Raw genomic sequence first — 20,058 nt, 5'->3', positions numbered from 1 at the left:
ACCTACCTATTTAGTTTCTCTTAGGAACCTGAACAATTAATGTTCCGAGTTAAAGCGTTACAGATTACACCCAACGTCAGTGTCTGAATTAAATATAACATGACGCCATCGGTAGATAGATAATGGGTCTGACATCTGTCATTCAATGAGTTTATGGCATGTGGTTCAAGCCTTCTCATGAAAAGGTCAACAAATATTACAGTGATCCCATTGCTGAACTGTCTCTCTAGCCACAGACAGTGTTGTCGAAAAGTAAATTGGCGTTTAAAGCACAGCTTTCAACAACTTCCCTGGTCGAATATGCAAATAAAGGTTAGGTTGTCGCACTTAGGCACAACTGCGATCTGCTCTCACGAACAGTGATGCTTTCAAGGAGAGCAAACAAACACCAGGGAATTATCACTCTTGATACAGCTAATAAATTCGAACGTGTCACACAACCAGGTTGCCTAAAAATGTTTTATAATCGACGGAATCAGGGTGACAGAGATAATTACTCGTGGAAAGTACGGGTAGGGGAGAACATTTCAGTCCCCTACTTATGAGTGTCGTACAAGCCAGTGAGTTTTGTGTTTATGCTCTATCCCTCTTCTGTGATGTCGGTTGGCAGACCGTTTCGGGTGGGCTGTAATTCCTAGTTATTCTACCATGCCACATCCCAGTTTTAGTTGCTGAATTCAGTTCTATTAGAGGGAATACCGCACGCGTTTAATTAGTCCGATCCTTTCATATGTGCAATACCGTTTAGTTCTCCGAAAGTGACAGTATTAGATCATCCTTACTGTGCAAGTTCTTGGGCTGTTGTACGAGTTGAGACGTGACTGGACTTTCGTATAAACAGGACTGTGCATTTATTGGCAGCAACCGCTCACCAGATGCTGTCGTCGGAGTGTGGTAACAGTTGGTCTATTTTATCATACAAGGTTTAAGAATGAATCCTAATCAACAGCTAACCGACTTTGCACGAAGGCTTACAGAATTCATGTCATAAAGGCAACATCCCGAGGTTCTTTGTATCAGGAAAGTTTGAAGATCTGTGAAAGTACGTCCGAGTCCGAGTGGGATTCTAATAATAAATCAATCTTTTTGACCTCGTGGAACAGCGAGGCCAGCGGTAACTTACTAACGAAATACGCTCAGTTTGGTTTGGCAACATGGTGTGCATACCACCAGCTAGATCCGCAAAGAAGAAATCTGACCAAGGTTATCTGGCTTGAATCAAAATTTGTTTGAAATCTAGGGTGCTGTTTTGGTTGATGGAAGAGCTTCGTTGTTGATTCTGACTTGGAAACAGACTGCTGATTCTAAAATTCTAAGATCAATTGACTTACTATTCGATTCGATATTAGAAGGCCGGCTATGTTCCTTCCAGAAATGCGCAAGTCCTGCCTCGGCAAAATGTGATCATTGCAATTTGACAAAACTACCATTACGTACAGAATGTCTGGGGTCTCACTGCGAGGTCGATTTGCGCCGACATTTGCGCTTATGAGGGATCACATGAAATCCTACGTACCATCTTTTGGAACCGGATCGAATTAAAATGGACGTTACGTAGATCCTGAAGGATATTCCTCACTCTCAACCAATAATATTCGATAAAATTATGACCGCAAATTTTTGTAATCTACCTAAGGTGTTTTGTGTATTATTATCCAACGCAGTTGGCAATAGGCCATAATCGAACAAGTTTCATTATGAAAATGAGTTAAGTAAATCCAATGGCGTGGGAAAGAATTTCAGAAAGATATATGCGAGGGCAGTGTTCATATAAAACTGTCAAGAGTCACTCTGTCAACACCACCGTAACTTACCAGAAGAAAGTGTTCATTCAGCATATGGTCCCCGGGGAAAGGAGCTCCGCCTGGTAAAATGTTAAGTACGCAAGCTAATGGTTAGACCTTCAGAAAGGCGTTTTACTGTTAAGTAACAAACGTCCCTCATGCAACTCAGTTCAGCATTGCTGGTCAAACCTGGGTAATTCTTTGAGTGCAGCAATGCGCAAACTGTGGAACCTTCCATTTTATTACGTTGACATTTACAGCCCTCTATATCAGTATTGCAGCATCAAGCACATTGCAGCTTCATAAGATTTGTGCTTCGAAAGAACGCTCCTGCTCATGTCATAGATGTTAAGACGGCTAAGTAATCCAGAACAATGCAGCTAGCCAAACTGACGAGCTGTTCGCTTACAGCTGTTGAGCCGGGGACCAAGTTATATCTGTTGTTGCAGCAACGCAAATTCTGCATCCTGAGTTGGCGTCAAATTTTGTGTTGTGGCTGTCTGTACTATTCAAAATAACTTCCCTTCTCAGAGGATTGTGCCAGTAATGAGTTCCGACGTAATCGCGATTCTATGACACCTTTCTGCTAGCGGAAAATGAAAACGTGATTCGTTGCGCAACCAATCGAGAAACTATCCTTAGAGCACTTTTTCGTCTACCCAGTCTTTTGTTTCCCACCCATCGCTTTACAGATAGGAAGAATTTCTTCTATCTTGTCAACTACCCGAATGTAACGTTATACACTAGCTTCACTCATATGTTTGTACAGGAGATTTAAGGTCGCTGATTGGTGGTGGTTCGATAGCATTTTTGCACGAGAACGAATATCGGTTGCTGTGCCTTCCGATCAACGTTATTAGTTACTTTTCGCTCTTTCGCGTGGTCCCCTTTATACGCACCACCGTATTTTGCCGATAACATCCATTCACTTGTTGGAAGTAAACAATCCATCCCACTGTACCGAGTTATTCCGCTTCGCCCGTCACGCGCAGTGGCAATCAGACGGACACGATGACGGCTAATGAGAGTTCTCACGAGGTTCGCAAATTTCACCTGAGGGTTATTAATCCAGGTAATTCTGACTAAAGTGAGTTTGAGCCTTGGATTATAAGGAAGTTGGAGCTATCAAAAAGTCAGCACCAGTTCAACCCTACTGAAAACTTAACCGATTTTAATAATATTCAAAGGAAGAAACCTGAGGTCGACGCCCCGCATTTTGGCCAAAAATTTGGGAGGTTGTTTGGATATTAGAAGAATGTTCTTCCTGCACGCAACACTATTGAGATAAGGCAAAGGGCTTATTTATTGGCAGATTTCGGGTGATGCGAGGATCAGGTGTGTTTAAACAAATCTGGCACCGTAGCCTGGTGACAGAAGACATTGTGAATTTAACTGATTTTTATTCCCCTATGCTTTTTACCAAGTGTCGTGTCGAAAAGCTTTGTAGACCTCTGGTCCTCGACTACTCACCTAATTTTAACTTCGACCATATGGAACATTCTAACATTCTAACATTCTCTGTAGAGAAATTTCGTTTTTATTAAAAGAGCTAGTGAACTGGGGACGATAGACATACTAAGTAACAGTCACGTCTCGCTAGACGGGAACGGAGATCACAGTACTCCTTATCAATTGCATCCATTTAGGTCTGCTGTCACCTCACTTTATTGCGCAGGAGTGTACGTACTTATATCTTGCAATTTTATCGTGACGGATAACGTTTTTGCTGCTTCGAGGTGGTTTGTTCCTTTAAAATGAACCTCCCTCATGCCTGAACTTCATCTCTTCGAAATTCAGAAATATAAGATCTATCACAATGAAATATCACACAACATGTAATGTGCCACCAAAAGTCAGTCGTTGAATCGCAGTGCGTGAAATAATTAAAGGGACATCTGATTATGTCGACAAACATAATGGTGGACCAATTTCCTAAAAAAACGCCTATTTAGGCCATTTGCATTCTTTAAAATGCACTTTAATGCACTGATAAAAAACATCTTTCTTCAAGTACACTGGAGTATGACGCAACTCGGCTGATCCACTTGATGGGAGTTTATGGACATTTTCGATCTATCTAATTAGGTCGATACCTGGCTAATTTAACCCACCTCAATGAAATTCGTTACCTTTCACTTTGCCTGACAGAGAGAAGCCAAGGCCAGACCCACGCTCTGCAACTCTTTTTCTCGCCAGTCTCATTAGTCAAGAGAAAAGACTCAGTTGCTTTTCCCATAACTGTCACTATCATTTCGCAGTGCTACTGCTTATTTTACCGACCGCGCGGTCTGCCTAATTTGCAATTCTGTACGACCACTCTCCGACGTATTTGCTTTCTTTCCAACATGGTCGGTGGGTTCAGAAGAAATATTCTTTGGCATACTTTAAAGCAAATTTTGGTCGCAAACTGACATCCATCACAATAGGCATGCTGAGCACACCGTCCCATAAAGAAAATGACCAAGCTTATTCTAAAAATTTGTTCCATTTGGCGGGAATCCCAAGTTCCAGACCGTAGAATTGCATTCATGAGTATGTTCTTTTCTGGTCTAAAAACCACCAGGGCGTCAGCAGAGTCACGACTCTATAAAACTGTTAATGTTGTTCTGGTTGTCTAAACTTCACGGCTAATTGGCACTTCTATCTTGTATGTTTGCCGGTTTGTTTTTGATACCACAATTTACTTGTTGAATTTCCTATTCCTTCATGTGTAAAACTTGATTTACCTTCAACCAGTATATGGGTTAATCGAATCCGACTAGTTTTTTTTCTTTTTGTAGGAAAGATTGTGACTTTCTTATTACATGTCCAGTGAGCATTTGACTATTCGGGTTCTTAGACGAAACACCATTCTAGCGAAATACGCTCATTTGCAAACAAATTTGATTTTGCGACAGAATCATCTGGAACCCATTTTAATCTCTTCTTTGTGATGTTTTCATTCTGTTCACGTAGAATTAACAATAGACCGTTGACACTTGGACACACTGCGATTTGATGGAAGGGTATAATCTCTTACGGTGAATATGTGATGCGAATGAGCCATAAAGCCTCAGAATGTATTTCAGAAATGGAGTCCATATGGGTACCGAAAATAGCATAATATAAATCTCAGTTATTTAGTGATTCCGGCCATTTTTGGGACGCGTTATTAGGGGAAAGCGGTTTAGAGGGATATTGTTTTACAAATATTACTCTAATGTTATTTCGGTAATACACTTAGAGGGTCATGCCTTCACGTAATGTGGTGGTTCCAAGATGTGTGGTGCTGATGAAAGCTCCAGATAGAAACATCTCAAGTAAGAGAGTATTCTTCGTTTATCCGACCCGTATAATGTTTGGGAATCTGCCCCAACAATGCTATTTTTCCATTTGTCCACGGATCACTTGTATTTCTTCACAGGCTCTTGTCATGGAGAATGTTTCTGCGCCAAACGATAATGTTCTACTTGTTCGACTTCTATTAGTAGAACCCTATACGAGTAAATGGACGAGATGTGAAAATAACCAGTGACTTTCTGCATGCTTGCAATGCATTAGTCCTGCGGTTTTAAAGTTGCATATATTTTAGGTGCGAGACATTCATACGTGGGTAAATACAAGAAATAACGATTTTTCTGTCGTAATACTTATTAACCTAACCCTCCCTGAGCTAGAGGCCATAGCAGAATAACCAATCAGAATGCACCGAATGCAAAAACTCCAAAGGATAGTTTAAAACTGTGGGCAACCGTACTGCATGTAAAGTCTCCGTTTCAAGAACATTCTGATGGCCTCTGGTTAGGTGATTGAAACTAACGTTGGGAAAGACTGAAATGCAACCGACATATGGACTTGTATTATAAATCCATTAGGGCACTTACGTCTGGCAGATCTCCCTAGCTAGCAATTACACCAAGATTGTAATTTGAGCCCGATGTCCGTTGTGACGCCAGGTTATGTACAGGCAAGTGGTTTGTGTATTTTCACCTCGCCATCGGATTTAATCAATGGAAGTTTAAACGCGGTAATGTGCTGGTGATAGCCTAATCGGATCGAGAATCCTATCCACCTACCGTTACGCGTTAATGCGTGCCCAGGATCAGACATCGTTTGGAAGACCTCCAGTGGATCCGAAGGTGGAAAAAGTAACAAAGCTGCCCCGTGATACCGACTGAATTTCAGCTCCTTTGGAATCCTACGTAGCCATGCCCTATTTTCCTTTACCAGATAAGGTCGGCGCAAGTTCGGAGCTTGCATCCAGACAATATATCTCCATTTACTCTGGTAGGTGAGAACCAGTGTTAAACTGATTTATTTGCTGTGTACGTCCCCAGTAGACGTTCTTACGTGCGAAGCAATGGCCTGGTTGTTTTGGTAGGCCGTTGGCTGACTACGTAAAATTGTGTGGTAGATAGTACGTTTTGTTTTCGTTTTGCATGTCATTGGTTTCGTGGTGTACGTGATCAGTCTAACTGTGCAAAGCGAACGAAGTCACAACTGAAAAATATTGAGGTTCTTGTGTTGACTGTTTATTCGCTTGCATCTAGTGCGGCACTTGCAACAATGGTATCCACAAGATTCTAGGCCGAATAATTGCACACAACGCTGATTTGGCTACAGACCATGATTAGGCGTAAGGTGATAAATTGTATGTTCGTCTGAGATATCCTTTAGTTGACAATATATTTGGACATAATGAAGATGCAACTCACTTGTTGTATTAAGCTCCTATTCCAGTGCCACCTAGAAACTGCCTACTTCAGGTTAGCTGTGTCCTAACGTGAAGCTTACAGAGCCGAGGCAGACTGAGATATATTCGTGGATGTTACCCCTGGTGCAATCAAGTATTCCGTCATTTTCACCTCGCAGAATTTACTCAGGATAATATCCACCTAACACCCCAAAGATATTATATAAGACTGATTGTGATATGCGATAAAGCGAAAAATACATGGTTGTTTATTCTGTTTTCTAAAAGCATAGCAAATTTATCACATTAAGCAAAAACTGTGGCCTAATGTTGGACAGGTTTTGTGCAGATACAAAGGACAATAATGAATCTTATTTTGATCTGTCATAAGCTGAACTGCTCATCGTTGCAAGGCTTGTTTCTTTCGAGTGATATTCATGCAACTGATAGTGGTGTGCTTCTATTTTGAGTCGATTAATGCCAAAACACTATTCGGTTAGGAGAGTGACAGACCTTGGTTCTACGTTCATGAATCCCCTCTCCCTAAGAGTCCACCACAAAGAAGCAACCACGAAGGGGAAATACACTCATTTGTTAACGTTAGAGCATAATCCACTTTTGATTTTTTTAAGCAGCAGATGAACTCTGATGAGCTTGAAACCAGAAATTTAAGGGTGGATGTGGATCACACCTTGGAGTTCCGCCATATTGATCTGATGGCTTCATCCGATTGAATAAGGTACAATAAAGTCTCTTGCATCGGATTTACGCCAAGTGCCTGAGAGCTGTTTCCTTTCCAGTTTTTGTACGAACTCCATCCCATCACTCAGCTCTGCCAACAGGAAAATATGCTGTTATCGTTAATTACTTTCCTTAACGGAATTAATCCGAAGTCAGTGGCAAATACGATGACATACATATTGATATGTAAGGAAATAGATTGACATATTTTACCCATTTACGCGAGGTACCTGAAATTCTGTTTAGTCGATGAATACACATTTGGTTGTGAATCTTAATATACTGTTACCGCTATGAATGAATAATGCTAAATGAACTAGAGGACTATCTTCGCATTTCTTGTTTTTGAGGCTAATTCTGCACAACTTCTCATGAATAAAACGCAAAACCATTTGTGTTCAGCTAAAAAGAGAATGAAAATAAATTCTACACCTTAATTCACTACCGAATGACCACAATTAACTGATGACAGCTTGATGTATCGCAAACTTGGGTGCATTTGTTCACTGAACCATTGTTAATTATTCAATCTTTTGAGGAAGAGCAAAATATTTGATTTAGCCTATTACGAACGGCTTTTAAGCCACTTTGAAGAGAATAACGATGGTTTTGAAGTGTTTTGATTGGCATCCGTTTTCAGGTTGACCTGTCGAATCATACGAAGCCAGTGGATCCTCGCGCACAGTGAGTGACGTCACAGTAACGGTTAGCCGAATGTGTACCGGTGTGAATTTGAAGGCATATGACTTGGTAGTGAACAGGAGGACAGGTTCCAAAGCCATCAGCATGTCCAGCTGGTGGCCTGCAACTTTCAACTGAAGGGAGTACGACTGAATCTTTGAGCCACATAGTGCATGCAAAGGGTCATCTCATGACCCGCACTACTCATCTCGTACACAACTTAGACACGCACGAGCAGCTAGCTGGTGTTAGATATTGCCCAGCCTGGCCTGTATAAAGATGGTCAAAGGCAGTTACCCTATCCTGATTGTAGACTTGACACCCCAAAATGTCTATTTTGTTATCGCGGAGACTTTCAGACGGATCCATGAAATGCATAAATAGAATTAAACAGAAAACTTCAACTCACTGTTTAGAGAAATACTTTACCATACATTGCGAAGTATACAGCACAGATCTGAGATAGTGATGAGAAAAAGAGATAACATGCCAACCCTCTTCGTAGTGAACTGCCTACGTTCTCTTCGGTAAGATTGGCGTAACTAGGTGGTTCTCGCAACATATGGAACGCCATTCACGAGATATTCTGTTGACACATATGGATAGCTACGTCTAGGTATTATTCAACTCAGTCTAAACAACCTATGAAATATAAGACCGATCTGGCAAACTTAATTGGTCTGCCTATGCTTCGCCAACACATTACTGTATCCACTGGTAGCGGACTGGTTCAGTGCTCCCAGCCCCAGAACAACCGCTGTCGGTGCGTATCCAGGTTATTCGGTCTGCAGGTCCAACGGCTTTGCGTTCTCCTAGCATCTCGCAAGCTTCGGTTCGCTTGCTCGAAATTAACTAAACAAGTGCCGGTTGCCATCGTTTCCGTCCATGCCAACCTGTTTTGTACTTTGGCGTTCCACTTCAAAAATCCACATTGCCACCTGTCTGACTTTAGACAAAAATATACACATATAGAGGGTTTTGTCCACCAAACATTCGTTTGTCCGTATTCAGTTGGTTATACACACGTCGCTTTGGAATTCTGCCTCCATCAATCCTATAAGTGATTCCCAATCATCACTGATGGGTGAATGTGATCATTGTTTCTGTTTAATCACAAAGTGCCTGTTGGTGAACCTCGGTACCCGGCATTCGATTATTTCAGTAAACTCTAAATATCTGAATGAAACAGTGCATGTAAAGCTGCCGTGGTATGGGATCTTTCGCCTGTACGTGATCGGTGTACAGGCCCAGCTATGTTTCCAGTCGCAGGCTGGGGTTACTCCACTCTCATACGTCAAATTTGCTAAAGACCACTATAGTCCTGATAACACTGAATCTCACCTCATGACCGACGCCTACCAATCAGTTCATCCAAGCTTTATGCGTGCACAGCCTCACCATGCTGCAAATTATCAAGTGTATCTAGGGTATTCCCACTTTGTTCCCTGTACATTTTGGAAGACAGAAGTCGCAGATAAATATATCAACACCATTGATTCATTACTCTTCAACTTTTCGGCCTTCAGTACAACAATGATTTTGCGGTCTGTTCATCCAACCCTCACCAGCTGAACTGGAGACGTTCACATCAGATACATTGTTCCTCTGACTCAATGAAACTGAGTTCGAACCCTGTGAAATTTCTAACCGTAGTGTAGTCATCTAGTCAATGATACCCTACCAGTGTTGTGACTGGTTGGCTAGTAGAATCATTTAATGGTGTGCAACTGCCTTGTATTGATATCTAAAACTGAACAATAATTCTCCATGCGTTTCAAACAAGAGGTTTGTTACTATGTTGTTCTTGTGACGTAAGTTGAAGGAATATGGAGGTGCAGCACAAACAGTACTGAACACGATACGTGTGAGAAGTCCTTAGGTCTGCGTCTGTGTCATCCATACTACTTTGAAGATCAGAAACGTAACACTTACATGCAGAAGACATGAGAAAAATGTTGACATTTGACCGTGCGTGTCATCGACGTATTATCCTGATCTGGTAGGGACATCGGATCAGCAGTACTGAGATATCCAGATAGTTTTTGGAGGAAGAAACTCTCCCACGATAGAGCCGTTACTCATGATTCATAAGTTACGCTGATTAGGATGTGTACTCTGCATTCCACAGGTCCATCTGTCCCTGTACTGAATGGAAGCGATCGAGAGGTTGGCATTCTAGGATCGGGCAATGAAGTATGAAAACAACAGTCCGTAAGCTACTTCGTGCCAATAACTGCGGCCTTGGTCAATGGGGACCGCCGGGACTCAAACCCTTAGTTGTTAATGAGAGTGACGGACACGGCTCAGTCCCGTTGAATTGAAATGCTGAATTCCTCTCCGTTGCCTTTTCAAGGTTCTGTATCTCTAGGAAATCTTCTTCAAGCTCCTGTTCACTGAAAACTCTGTGGCTACATGACAACATCTCTAATGGATCTATGGCTCCTAGTTTCATTGATCGACTAATTCCAATAGTTGAAAATTACATAGTGATGCATGTACTGACGCTTTTACGCTTCGCAACGAAGATAGCTACGTCTCGCTTTTATCCCTTCTGGTCTGGTTCATGTCAGTCAAGCAATTAAAAGAGAAGGAGCGTAGTAACCTGGGTTAAATCAGCAACTGAAGCATATGATGGCCGTGCTTCGTAAGGCTTCAGAACCCGTGATTTAAATGCGCAAATTATTCGTTCTGTCAAGTTCGCAAAAACCCTTCATTGAAGCAGTTAGGCGACGCAGAAAATATTCATATTGTTGCAGCACCATGTTACCCATTGTCAAGGTCATCCCTTTGTTCACCTAACATTTCCGAAAAAGATAACCTCTCAATCGATTGCAAGCACTTTCCAACTGAGTGAGCAGATCTGTAAGCATCTTTTGCTGAGTAGTATGGTTGAGACAGATCAGCTGACAACTCAAAATTGACGGTAATGTGACGGTATTTGCAAATTTCCAATAGAGGTCTTATCCAGTCAGTGAAGCCAATCTATGATGAAAAGCTGAGAAGCACTGCACAGCACAGATTGGCTTCACTGACAAAATAAGATCTCTGTTGAAAATCCAGCATAATTGTAATTCTTTTGACTGATGTGACAGCTGAATCAAGCAAAGGCCCATGGAAACAGAACAAGCGGAAACCGGCTCACTTTTGTCTTACCAAAATTATCCTTTTAGTGGTGTAATTCTTGTTTTTGTCAGTTGCACTACTGTACGGGCGAAGTTAATGTTGAAGTTTCAGGCCCGCTGTAAGAGTCGGTTTTTTTAGTTGATCAGAATTCTCCATGAGTTAATTGTCTACTGAATACAAAACTAGACCGGTCAGATAGCAACAAAACTTAAGAGCCCAGCGAAGCATTACAGCTCAGGAGTAATATAACCAATAAATATGTTACGTCCTGGTGATTGTGGTTTGACTCCGGACACGGTCGCTATCTGCATCAGCTGCACGACAATGTCAGGTGGATGACACTCTGTGAGAAGTGCGAAAGAATGCATTCTAACTATGAAGCCGTATCAAGGCAATGTTTGGAAAATTTATGACAACCGCAGCTTCTTTCATGAAATGTCCACATCATTCTCATCTCGAAAAGCTTTACAGGAGCAACAAACTGACGGGTTTCCCCTTTATGAACTGTTTGTTGTGAGTATCCCCTGCGTCGGTGGTAGTGGTTGTGCTGCCTCAAAATTGTGGCACTCGAGCGTAAGAAAAGAAACCGTACGCGTGTTTGTCAGTAAGTTCGACCGCTTCGACCTTAAACAGCTTGTTAGATAAATCTCAATGGATTGTGTTTTACTCGTCCATGATGGTTCAATAGACAAATGATGGATTGCTGTTGAATGCAACCAACATCTGCTCATCCTGAGGACTGATACTGGATTGTGTTAAACGAGCAATGCCCCACAGAAATGTTTGTCACTCGCCAAAAATAATGTCATGTATCTAAGCAAAACAGAAGACAAGAAACTAAAGGTTGAAAAATTCGTCTTTAGACGTTGTCGCCTATGAATCACAGGTCAAATCAAAAAAGCTTATGACAGGGAACACCCTTTACTGTAACCGCGGGAGCAAATCAGACGACAAGGAAAAACCAAAGCAACCTTGCACAACTGCACTATAAAAGACCTATTCAATTATTGGCCCAGTGTGTTGTGAACATTTACATTAGGCACACTGTAAATAGATAACCTACCCAAGTTAGATTCTAAGGTAGTTTTGGGCCTCTAAGGTGGAATCGATTTCGGTGCTTATGAATCGCGCTTCTTATGAAAAGGATCACTGTACTTTGTTACCTTACAGACTGCCAGATAGCCAAACTAGTTCTGATGTCCCTGGCCGCTCTAGTCACATGGTTCCGTTTGACGGACTTCACATGGTCAAACTTTACACACAGCACAGTCGAATGAGATTGAGTGTAGTTTTTCTAAATTCGTCTGTCAGTGCTGTATAAGTCGCACACTAAATGACTGAAAATAAATGTAAATCAACCAAGGTTGTTCAGGCTGACTGAAGTCAGTGAGCGAATTGGAGAAGCACACTATGATCTTGTTCTACGGTTTGTTCGGTCACCTGCCCTCACAAATAGGCTGACAGATGAGGTTACAGGTTATGTAAGAATGGACTAGTCGAATGAAGCTAGCAATCCAGTTGCTGTTGTGAAGGACTAGCGTGTCTAAATTCAGTGCAGTTCTGTCGAAACGTGAGCCTCAAATTGAAGCTATGCAGCACTCCCAACATTGAATACCGAGTAAAGGGATAATTGCCAGTAGTCACAAGATTTCAGTATTTCAATGGAAATTTCATGGTACAGGTAATGTTAGCCTATGCTGAAAGGTAGGGCGCATTGAACGGCTGATCCATCCTGGTTGAGTGTCATCAACAGTGCACATCCTACGATTCCTCACAGTGATTTGAACGACTGACCTCTCACTTAGCAGTTGAAATATGTACGGTTCGGTCACCACTGGATGAGGAGCAGTGCAATTAGCTTGCACTCAAACTGGGTAGAACGCCACCATCCCTACACACAAAGTTCACTGACATGATCCGATCTCGATCTACTCTTCCAGTGAGAACTTTCCGAACGAAAGATCAAGAGAATGAACAGGTTGTATGAATAGGTTTTACTCCAAGGTTACGGTAAAACTTACAAAAAGGTCAAAAGTATCAGTTTTGATGAAAAGTCCTGTTAATTAAAATATGTGAACAACCTAGAGAAGAATCGGCTCTCTGTTGAAACTTGTGTGAAGGTCAACAAAACAAAAGTAACAAGGTAACAAATTACCGCATATAGTTTGTGCCCTCCGCGGAAAGAGCAGAAACACACCAAACAAACGTTACAAGATATAGTTGCAATTTTTAAGGAGACTACATGTGTCTGAATGGCTCAGTGATCCAAACTCTAGGAATCACTGGCCAAATTCTCCTGCCAAAAAAGGCAAGTAACTAAACTTTAGGGCTTCATCAAAGACCCGGAACAATCAATATTTGGCGGCTTGCATATATCTGTGACTCAGGAGTCGTCATTTCGCCAGTGTATATTCCGACCTATTTAACTTAGGCCACCACACGCTTATGCGTGTGAAAAGACCATTAATCGTCCGCCCAGGTCTGTTTAGGCCACCATCAGCCCATAAATGGTTCGTGCCTAACATCAGCCAGCGGTGAAGCGACAAGACTGTTTTGAACAATGTGACATTTTTGTTGGCTGAATATTATGCAATATACTTTAGTCAAGAAACAGTAATCACAACTTGATCTTCGGATCTCATTCGGATTCTGTAGATATCAGTCATTTTCCTTAACAAATAGTCCTTCATAGCATATAGATTCGTAGATTTCGCTCCCTCTTTAGCTATCCAACCAGCTTTGAATTTTTAATCGTTCTATGCAAAGTCAAACGTGTTCCACTACTCAACGGCAGGTGTACGTCATACAGAATGCCGAACGCTAGTTAGTTGACCTCGCTGAGCTACCGTTGCCCTTATAAATCAGGTGCTTTTTGAGAACACCGTGTAGGTCACGGTAGTGCACGCCGCAAGTGCGAGTTTCACTATTCTTATCCTGACTGACACACAATTGGTAGCATCAGGCGAACCATTTGGAAACAACGTCAGCAAAGCAAAAAATACTACCTGACGGCAGCCGTTTTATTCCCAAAGCAAAACCGTGGTTCGGTTGCTCAGCATCGATAAGCATATGAGCTTGATGAGCTCGCAATCAATCTGTTACGCTTAGATCCATAGCACTAGCGAAGTTCAAGCCTTCAAAAGTAAGAGAAAGTATAGAAAGCCGATTACTAAACAGCAGCGTTCGATGGAGGCCTCACTTTTGGATCGGAAAAATTCATCGTCAGAGTGGTGACGTCATCCTTGTATCAGCCTGTTCAACATGATTTCGTGTACAACGTGCAAATAAGCGTTATAACGCTAGGATGTTCGACAGAATTGTGCAAAATGCAATGTCCTAAAAGAATTTTTGGACAATATTCTGACAGCTCATACAGGCTGACTTAGAATACGTGCTTTCAGGAAGGAAATCGCCAAAACCCGTTTTGCCTTTTGCCGCTCGGGTAGGCAGCAGAACTCAGATTACTTCAAACACACCTATGGGATGGCCACTTTTGGATCCAAATTTTAAAGTTCTTAGATTGGCATTGGAGCGGAAGTCCAAAGGAGCGAGAATGTTCTGCGAGAAAGGAGAGCAGACAGCAGTCTTCTTTGGTAACTAGGACCTACTAGATAATAGAATGGGACAAAAGCTTCCGGTATTTTTCGTTTACTGTACGTCAAGTATCATTAGTTCTACTCAGTGAAACAGGTGACGCAGCAGACGCCAATCTAAACCCTAGTGACAGTTTGTAAATGGCTTCCCAAGAAATTATTCCATATTCATCCCATATGCCCATACAAGACATATGTAGATCTCACTTCTCAGACTCATATTGACACAGAGTACCTCTAGTAGCAGCGCAGCTTCGCAATGTCTGCGGGGGCGCCATATGTCTTGTCATCAGTTAACATTAGATTTGAGATTTCCTGAATCGCTTTGCCATCCAGCCGAGTAGACAGAACTCCAAGACACTGGTAGATAGCGAGAATTCGTTCTACTCTTTATACATTTAGAAATCCCGTTCTGTACATTGGCAGCTTGGCGTTGGTAGTTGGTTTGAGGGCTAATTGTTTACTGGCTCAGTATAACATAGTGTGTCAGTTACTACTACTGTTGCTCAAACTCCCCCTATTAAGTGGGAGGAAAGGAGGTAACAGAGTTTAAAATGCTTTATTTCGTGAAGAGTTTATGCATTCTTCCTCGAGGACAATCTTTTCTACAAGGCTTGGTTGTCCGGAACGTAATAATGCTGAATAAATGAGGCCGACTTATCTGTTAGGCATCAATAAACTGACAGGATTGACCTCAAATCATCGAAATGAGTGCAGTGTCCGAGACCAGCCTCCTAGAGGACTGTATTTTCAGCACGTGCTGTCCAGCATGCATTATACGCCTGACCGCAAACAAAGGCTGACAAATCATCTCACAGAACGAAATTCGCATTCCATTTGTATTAAGATGTTGGAATGCGACGGAATCCATCAGAAGAATCACGTCATTTTGAAACCGACTGTTCGTCACGTCTTACCAGGAAGTTCAGTTTCACGAATAAAGAATACTGGTTACCTAACATTGGCGGTTAACATATCTTCGCTGTTCATGAATGGAAGTGAAAAGCAGGCGAAGTGAATCACTAATTAAAAAGCTCATTGCCAACAGAAAAGCCATGTCGGTTTTCGAGATTCTCGAATGTTATCGTGCGGCACACCTCACGAATGAATCATATTCTCAAAATTTATCCTTTGTCAAATGAATTACCGGTGGTCTATATAACATATCATATCCACGGGATGTCCCAGAGGCGCACCGTTCTCCATGGTTCACCCCCTTCTCGAAGTCAGATGACCTATAGTGACGAAATATATGTAAATTCTCACTGATAGGGCGCTTTCCTCTCTGGAGATCAAACGACCAAACAAATGAAATTAGTTTTCAGTTTACTGACTGGATATTTTTGAAAAGAAACAGCAGACGCAGAACGATAACCTCCTCATAGCGCGCCTAAATTTATTTTGTGAAATAAATAACTTTCCTACGTTTACAAATTGGAAACCCCAGTCCGGCAGTATACCTGGAATAAGATTCGAAGACATTTCAACGTCTTATTGAATAACAATCGAGTGAGTGTAAAACAGTTCATCGTTGATAATTTAAACGGTCCGGCACTCAATGATGGGATATGAGCAATTTTCTAAGCAGCGAAAGTGGAGTATGAATATGACCAGAGCATCTAGACTTTCAGGTATGACCGATCATCTGCCATTCTTATTTTGAAATCTTGTAAAACTCGAATTTACCCAAGATTGTCATTTTCTATGTACTGCTGTTATCCGACTATCTTTATGAACAGAAGTGGTGAACTATTATATTCTGGGACAAACCTACATGCTTTTTTCGTGGTATCTCCATCACTGGCTAATTAAGGAGTGCCAGTTTGGCCAACAGATGATAAAAATCGTCAGAAGGTTTGGTGAAGCTTTCTCAGACGCTGACTCCCCAATCGAATAAGATGACTATTCGTCGCAGAAAACGACTTAGACAAAGGGATATGTGTCAAGCAAGCGCGGTAAAAATCAACGGCTATCTCTGGTTTTCCTCTTGTAATCGAAGGTCAACTGGTGTCCGTTGCATCCATAAAGTGCTCCGATATTCTTTGAAGATATTCAAATGACATCACGGTCACTTCCTCCGAATTCCATTTTAAAAGCCTTTACCAGCACTGTGGAGCTTGATAAATGTATGCACTCGAGAGTTTGTCAATGAGGTTAAGATTCCAGTACTGATTCCAATACCTTGACTCCAGGAAACGGAAGTCCGTTCCTTTTGTGTTTATCGTTATGTACTGCTGCGCTTTCCCACTGAGCGATCGCATTTTTCTCTACTGCAGGCATTCGAAGGTAAAGGGAATCGATCCAATGGTTTGGTGTATACATCGAAGTTTTAGATGTCAATTTAGCGGAATGAGGTGGCATTGCAAACTGACAGAAGACCATTATTGCTGCTTCTTTAACTTCTTCCGCGTACCGACCAATCCGCACTGAATTTCGTTCCTTCACTAAAATCAGTTATTATACCGGTACATGGTGAGACTTGCATTGAAACGTCCAAGTACATAACATGAGCGGAAAACACCTCAGCAAGTGGGATGTTAGTGCATTTAATCCATCATGAGTTATGTTTTTCGCACTCAAAATTTAGTCCACTGATGATTCTAGCTGATATGAACCTCCTTTGAAGATAAAATTTGCAGAACCTGAAACAAGTGAACGATAGATTTCTCCGATTTCTTATGATCCGGTAACAGCGTAGGTATGAGTTTCTTAAACTGACACCAAAAATTGCTTCCACCACAGGCGAAGTCACTGATTTCGGAACAAAACAGTTTATCTGCCAGTAGTTACATTTCTAACTAATTGCAGGACTTGCTCCTTTCTTGTGACATTTTCGAATCATTTTAGCCGTCTTCCGATGCAGAGTACACTGACGTATTTTATAGAACAGTGAGATCTCTTTTTCTGTACTATACATACGAGGTCCCTTGATATGAATTCATCTGAAATCACCGCAGAGATGTGGACTGGTGCTGAGTTGATTTGCTTGGAGGAATACTGAGAGGTTGAATTTAGACGGATTGGTAAACTGAAGTCGCGGCAGACTTCGGGTTTGCGTGATAGTTCTCCTTCCTTTGGCTCAAGTAAGTAGAATTTTTAACCAGTGCCGAAATTGCAACCCGAAAGTTGAAAATACGGAAAGCAGCGTAACCTTGTAATTTCTTTCTATGGTGTATATCATTTCCACAAGGTAGTCTCAGAAGTTTCCCTTGCATTATCCTGACAAAACATTACGAAAAATTACTACTTCCCCGACAACCAAAACAGTGTGCTGTTTCGAAAAGCTGTCACAACTGCGCAAGGTGATTAACTGATCCACGAAACCTGGAACAACTGTGAAATTTTTTCACTTTAATCCTAGTGGAGTGTGTTCTGGGCTGACGCAACATAGTCATCGTTATACCGGTAGTAACCTGACAGGTAACAGCGCCGTGCATCAGTTTATACAGGAATTTCGTGGACTTCTTGAGAGCACACCGACTTAAGTGTGAACGTCCCCTCAGAAATTGTACACCGCAGTTCTTCAAACAATTACCAAGAGAATGCCTGTCAGATTTACTGAATCGAAAGTAACATGGTTAACATACGGTTACTATGCGGATAATTACTGAGCCTGTTACTACATCTCGATGCATTTGGCTGTCAGGTAGACTTCTACATCACTCCCAGGCCATGAACTTGGTCTGTGTCTGTCGTCCTGACTGCCAAATGTACGCGTGGTGTTCAATGTAGACTGTTTATGTGCAGATGTCAGCGTCAGAGTGATGTTACGTACTCAGCAGATCCACCACAACTACTCTTGCTCTAAGGATAGCACTGAAGTGCATATATCCGTGACAGACTGTCATGCGCACAACCAGACTTAGAGACATGCGTATTCAGGACAGTAACGATCATCAGAACAGTGAGTTTTGCACGCCGCTATAAGATCATATGACCCCTCTGCTTTTTTAAACATACTTATATCGTTTTACTCGATGAACATAGATACCTTGCAGTGATCTAGGAGAAAAAAAAGGGACTTTCTTCATATATCATATATCATATCATACCATATCATTCATATATCATATTCACTCTCCGAAATTTTTCTTGGGGTATAAAACTGCATTCATAAAATCCGTGAAAAAGCAATATAGTCCTTAATTTGGTTGTTGATAATCTAATAGATCCTTTGAAAAATATCACCATTCCTTTTTAAAGGGTGTGTTAATTATCTATTGCACTATGTACGTATCGATACTTAGGATGTAACAGCAGTTTCGCACGTCATGGTTGTACGGCAGTGAAGCATCGGTGTTGAACACTGATGTCATGTTGTCAATGATGATGATGATGACCAGATAACATTGCTAACATAATTCAAACCGGCCAATCACATGCCAGTAAAATATGGTAATGAACATGTGACATTAATCAAACATCGTACCACATCCTCCACAGTGACCTCTTTTGAAAACGACGTAGAAATCCTGTTATGAACTTTTATACCCAGAATATAGACAGACGGTCGAATTTCCCGGCTGTTCAACGGTAGTTAATTAACTGAAGTCCGTGTGAAAATTACAACGATACGTGAAAACTGACAATTCCTTACAACAATCTACATTTGTCTGCACGCGAACGAAAGTCTGCAAGTCTTGTTGCTGCATTATGAACTCTAGTTGGTTTTCTCTCTCCCTGTAGCCATATAGATCCCAGACTATGTGAAACACCCAGACACAACAGTCCGTGACCATGGGCCGGTCACGTTTCGTGCAGACCATTCAGTCTCCTTTACCGAACTAGAGCTACGAAGGATCATCACTCACTGGGTTTATTGATGGAGCTTCCTCACTTTTTGCATCGAAAGTTGGGATGTTGTCTTTCTCCTACCGCACGTCGTTAACAAATCCATCGGGAACTCGAACCTAGAGAACCCATGTGCAGCCAAGAGTCCGCAAAACAGGCATACTGTGAATAGTGACACCGTGGTTTCTGTGCATCAAAACTCGCGATTAAATGACTCCATAACCGCTGTCTTGGGAAGGCATCTATACATGTTACCTCACTCAACCAGATTACCCTGAATTCTGTATATCCTCATCGTGTACTTGAGTAGACCGATTGTGTCATTCGCCATTAATACTGTCACCACCGAATACGCGTACACGCAACTTAATGTACAAATCGGGATAAGCCCATAGAAATGGCCCAGTGTTTACAGATATTATCTGTAAACTGAACGAGCTGGAGACAAGCTTATGTTCATATTTGTCATGTATCATTTTATTCTAAAAATGTTGATAGTTCTTCTGACAACTCCATGAAAGTACGATGGAAACGTCAAACTTTTATCCCACACATGGAGATTAGAAGCTTCCAAGCAAGGGCATTGGACACAAACGGTCGTCGCTCAGGTACAAAACTTCAATTCAAGAAACACCTATGCATAACAAAATATCGTCCAGAAAGGAGTGTTTCC

General features: G+C 41.7%; 2 protein-coding genes across 2 annotated transcripts; both read left to right on the top strand.

The window, feature by feature from the left end:
* Positions 1–362: 362 nt before the first annotated feature.
* On the top strand, positions 363–5,941 carry T265_06645 (hypothetical protein; the record flags this gene model as incomplete). The annotated part of the gene is made up of 4 exons (XM_009171965.1): positions 363–512; positions 1,440–1,554; positions 4,565–4,595; positions 5,809–5,941. 4 exons carry the CDS (start codon positions 363–365, stop codon positions 5,939–5,941), a joined length of 429 nt encoding a protein of 142 aa, XP_009170229.1.
* A 30-nt stretch (positions 5,942–5,971) lies between these two features.
* Positions 5,972–18,460, top strand: T265_06644 (hypothetical protein; the record flags this gene model as incomplete). The annotated part of the gene is made up of 3 exons (XM_009171964.1): positions 5,972–6,054; positions 13,727–13,824; positions 18,342–18,460. 3 exons carry the CDS (start codon positions 5,972–5,974, stop codon positions 18,458–18,460), a joined length of 300 nt encoding a protein of 99 aa, XP_009170228.1.
* Between the last annotated feature and the right edge of the window lie 1,598 nt (positions 18,461–20,058).

The sequence above is a fragment of the Opisthorchis viverrini genome (assembly GCF_000715545.1).
Source record: "Opisthorchis viverrini unplaced genomic scaffold opera_v5_142, whole genome shotgun sequence".
NCBI classification, from domain to species: Eukaryota; Metazoa; Platyhelminthes; class Trematoda; order Opisthorchiida; family Opisthorchiidae; genus Opisthorchis; species Opisthorchis viverrini.
Note: the sequence above shows the minus strand (reverse complement) of the source record. Positions and strands in the feature narration are given on the sequence as shown.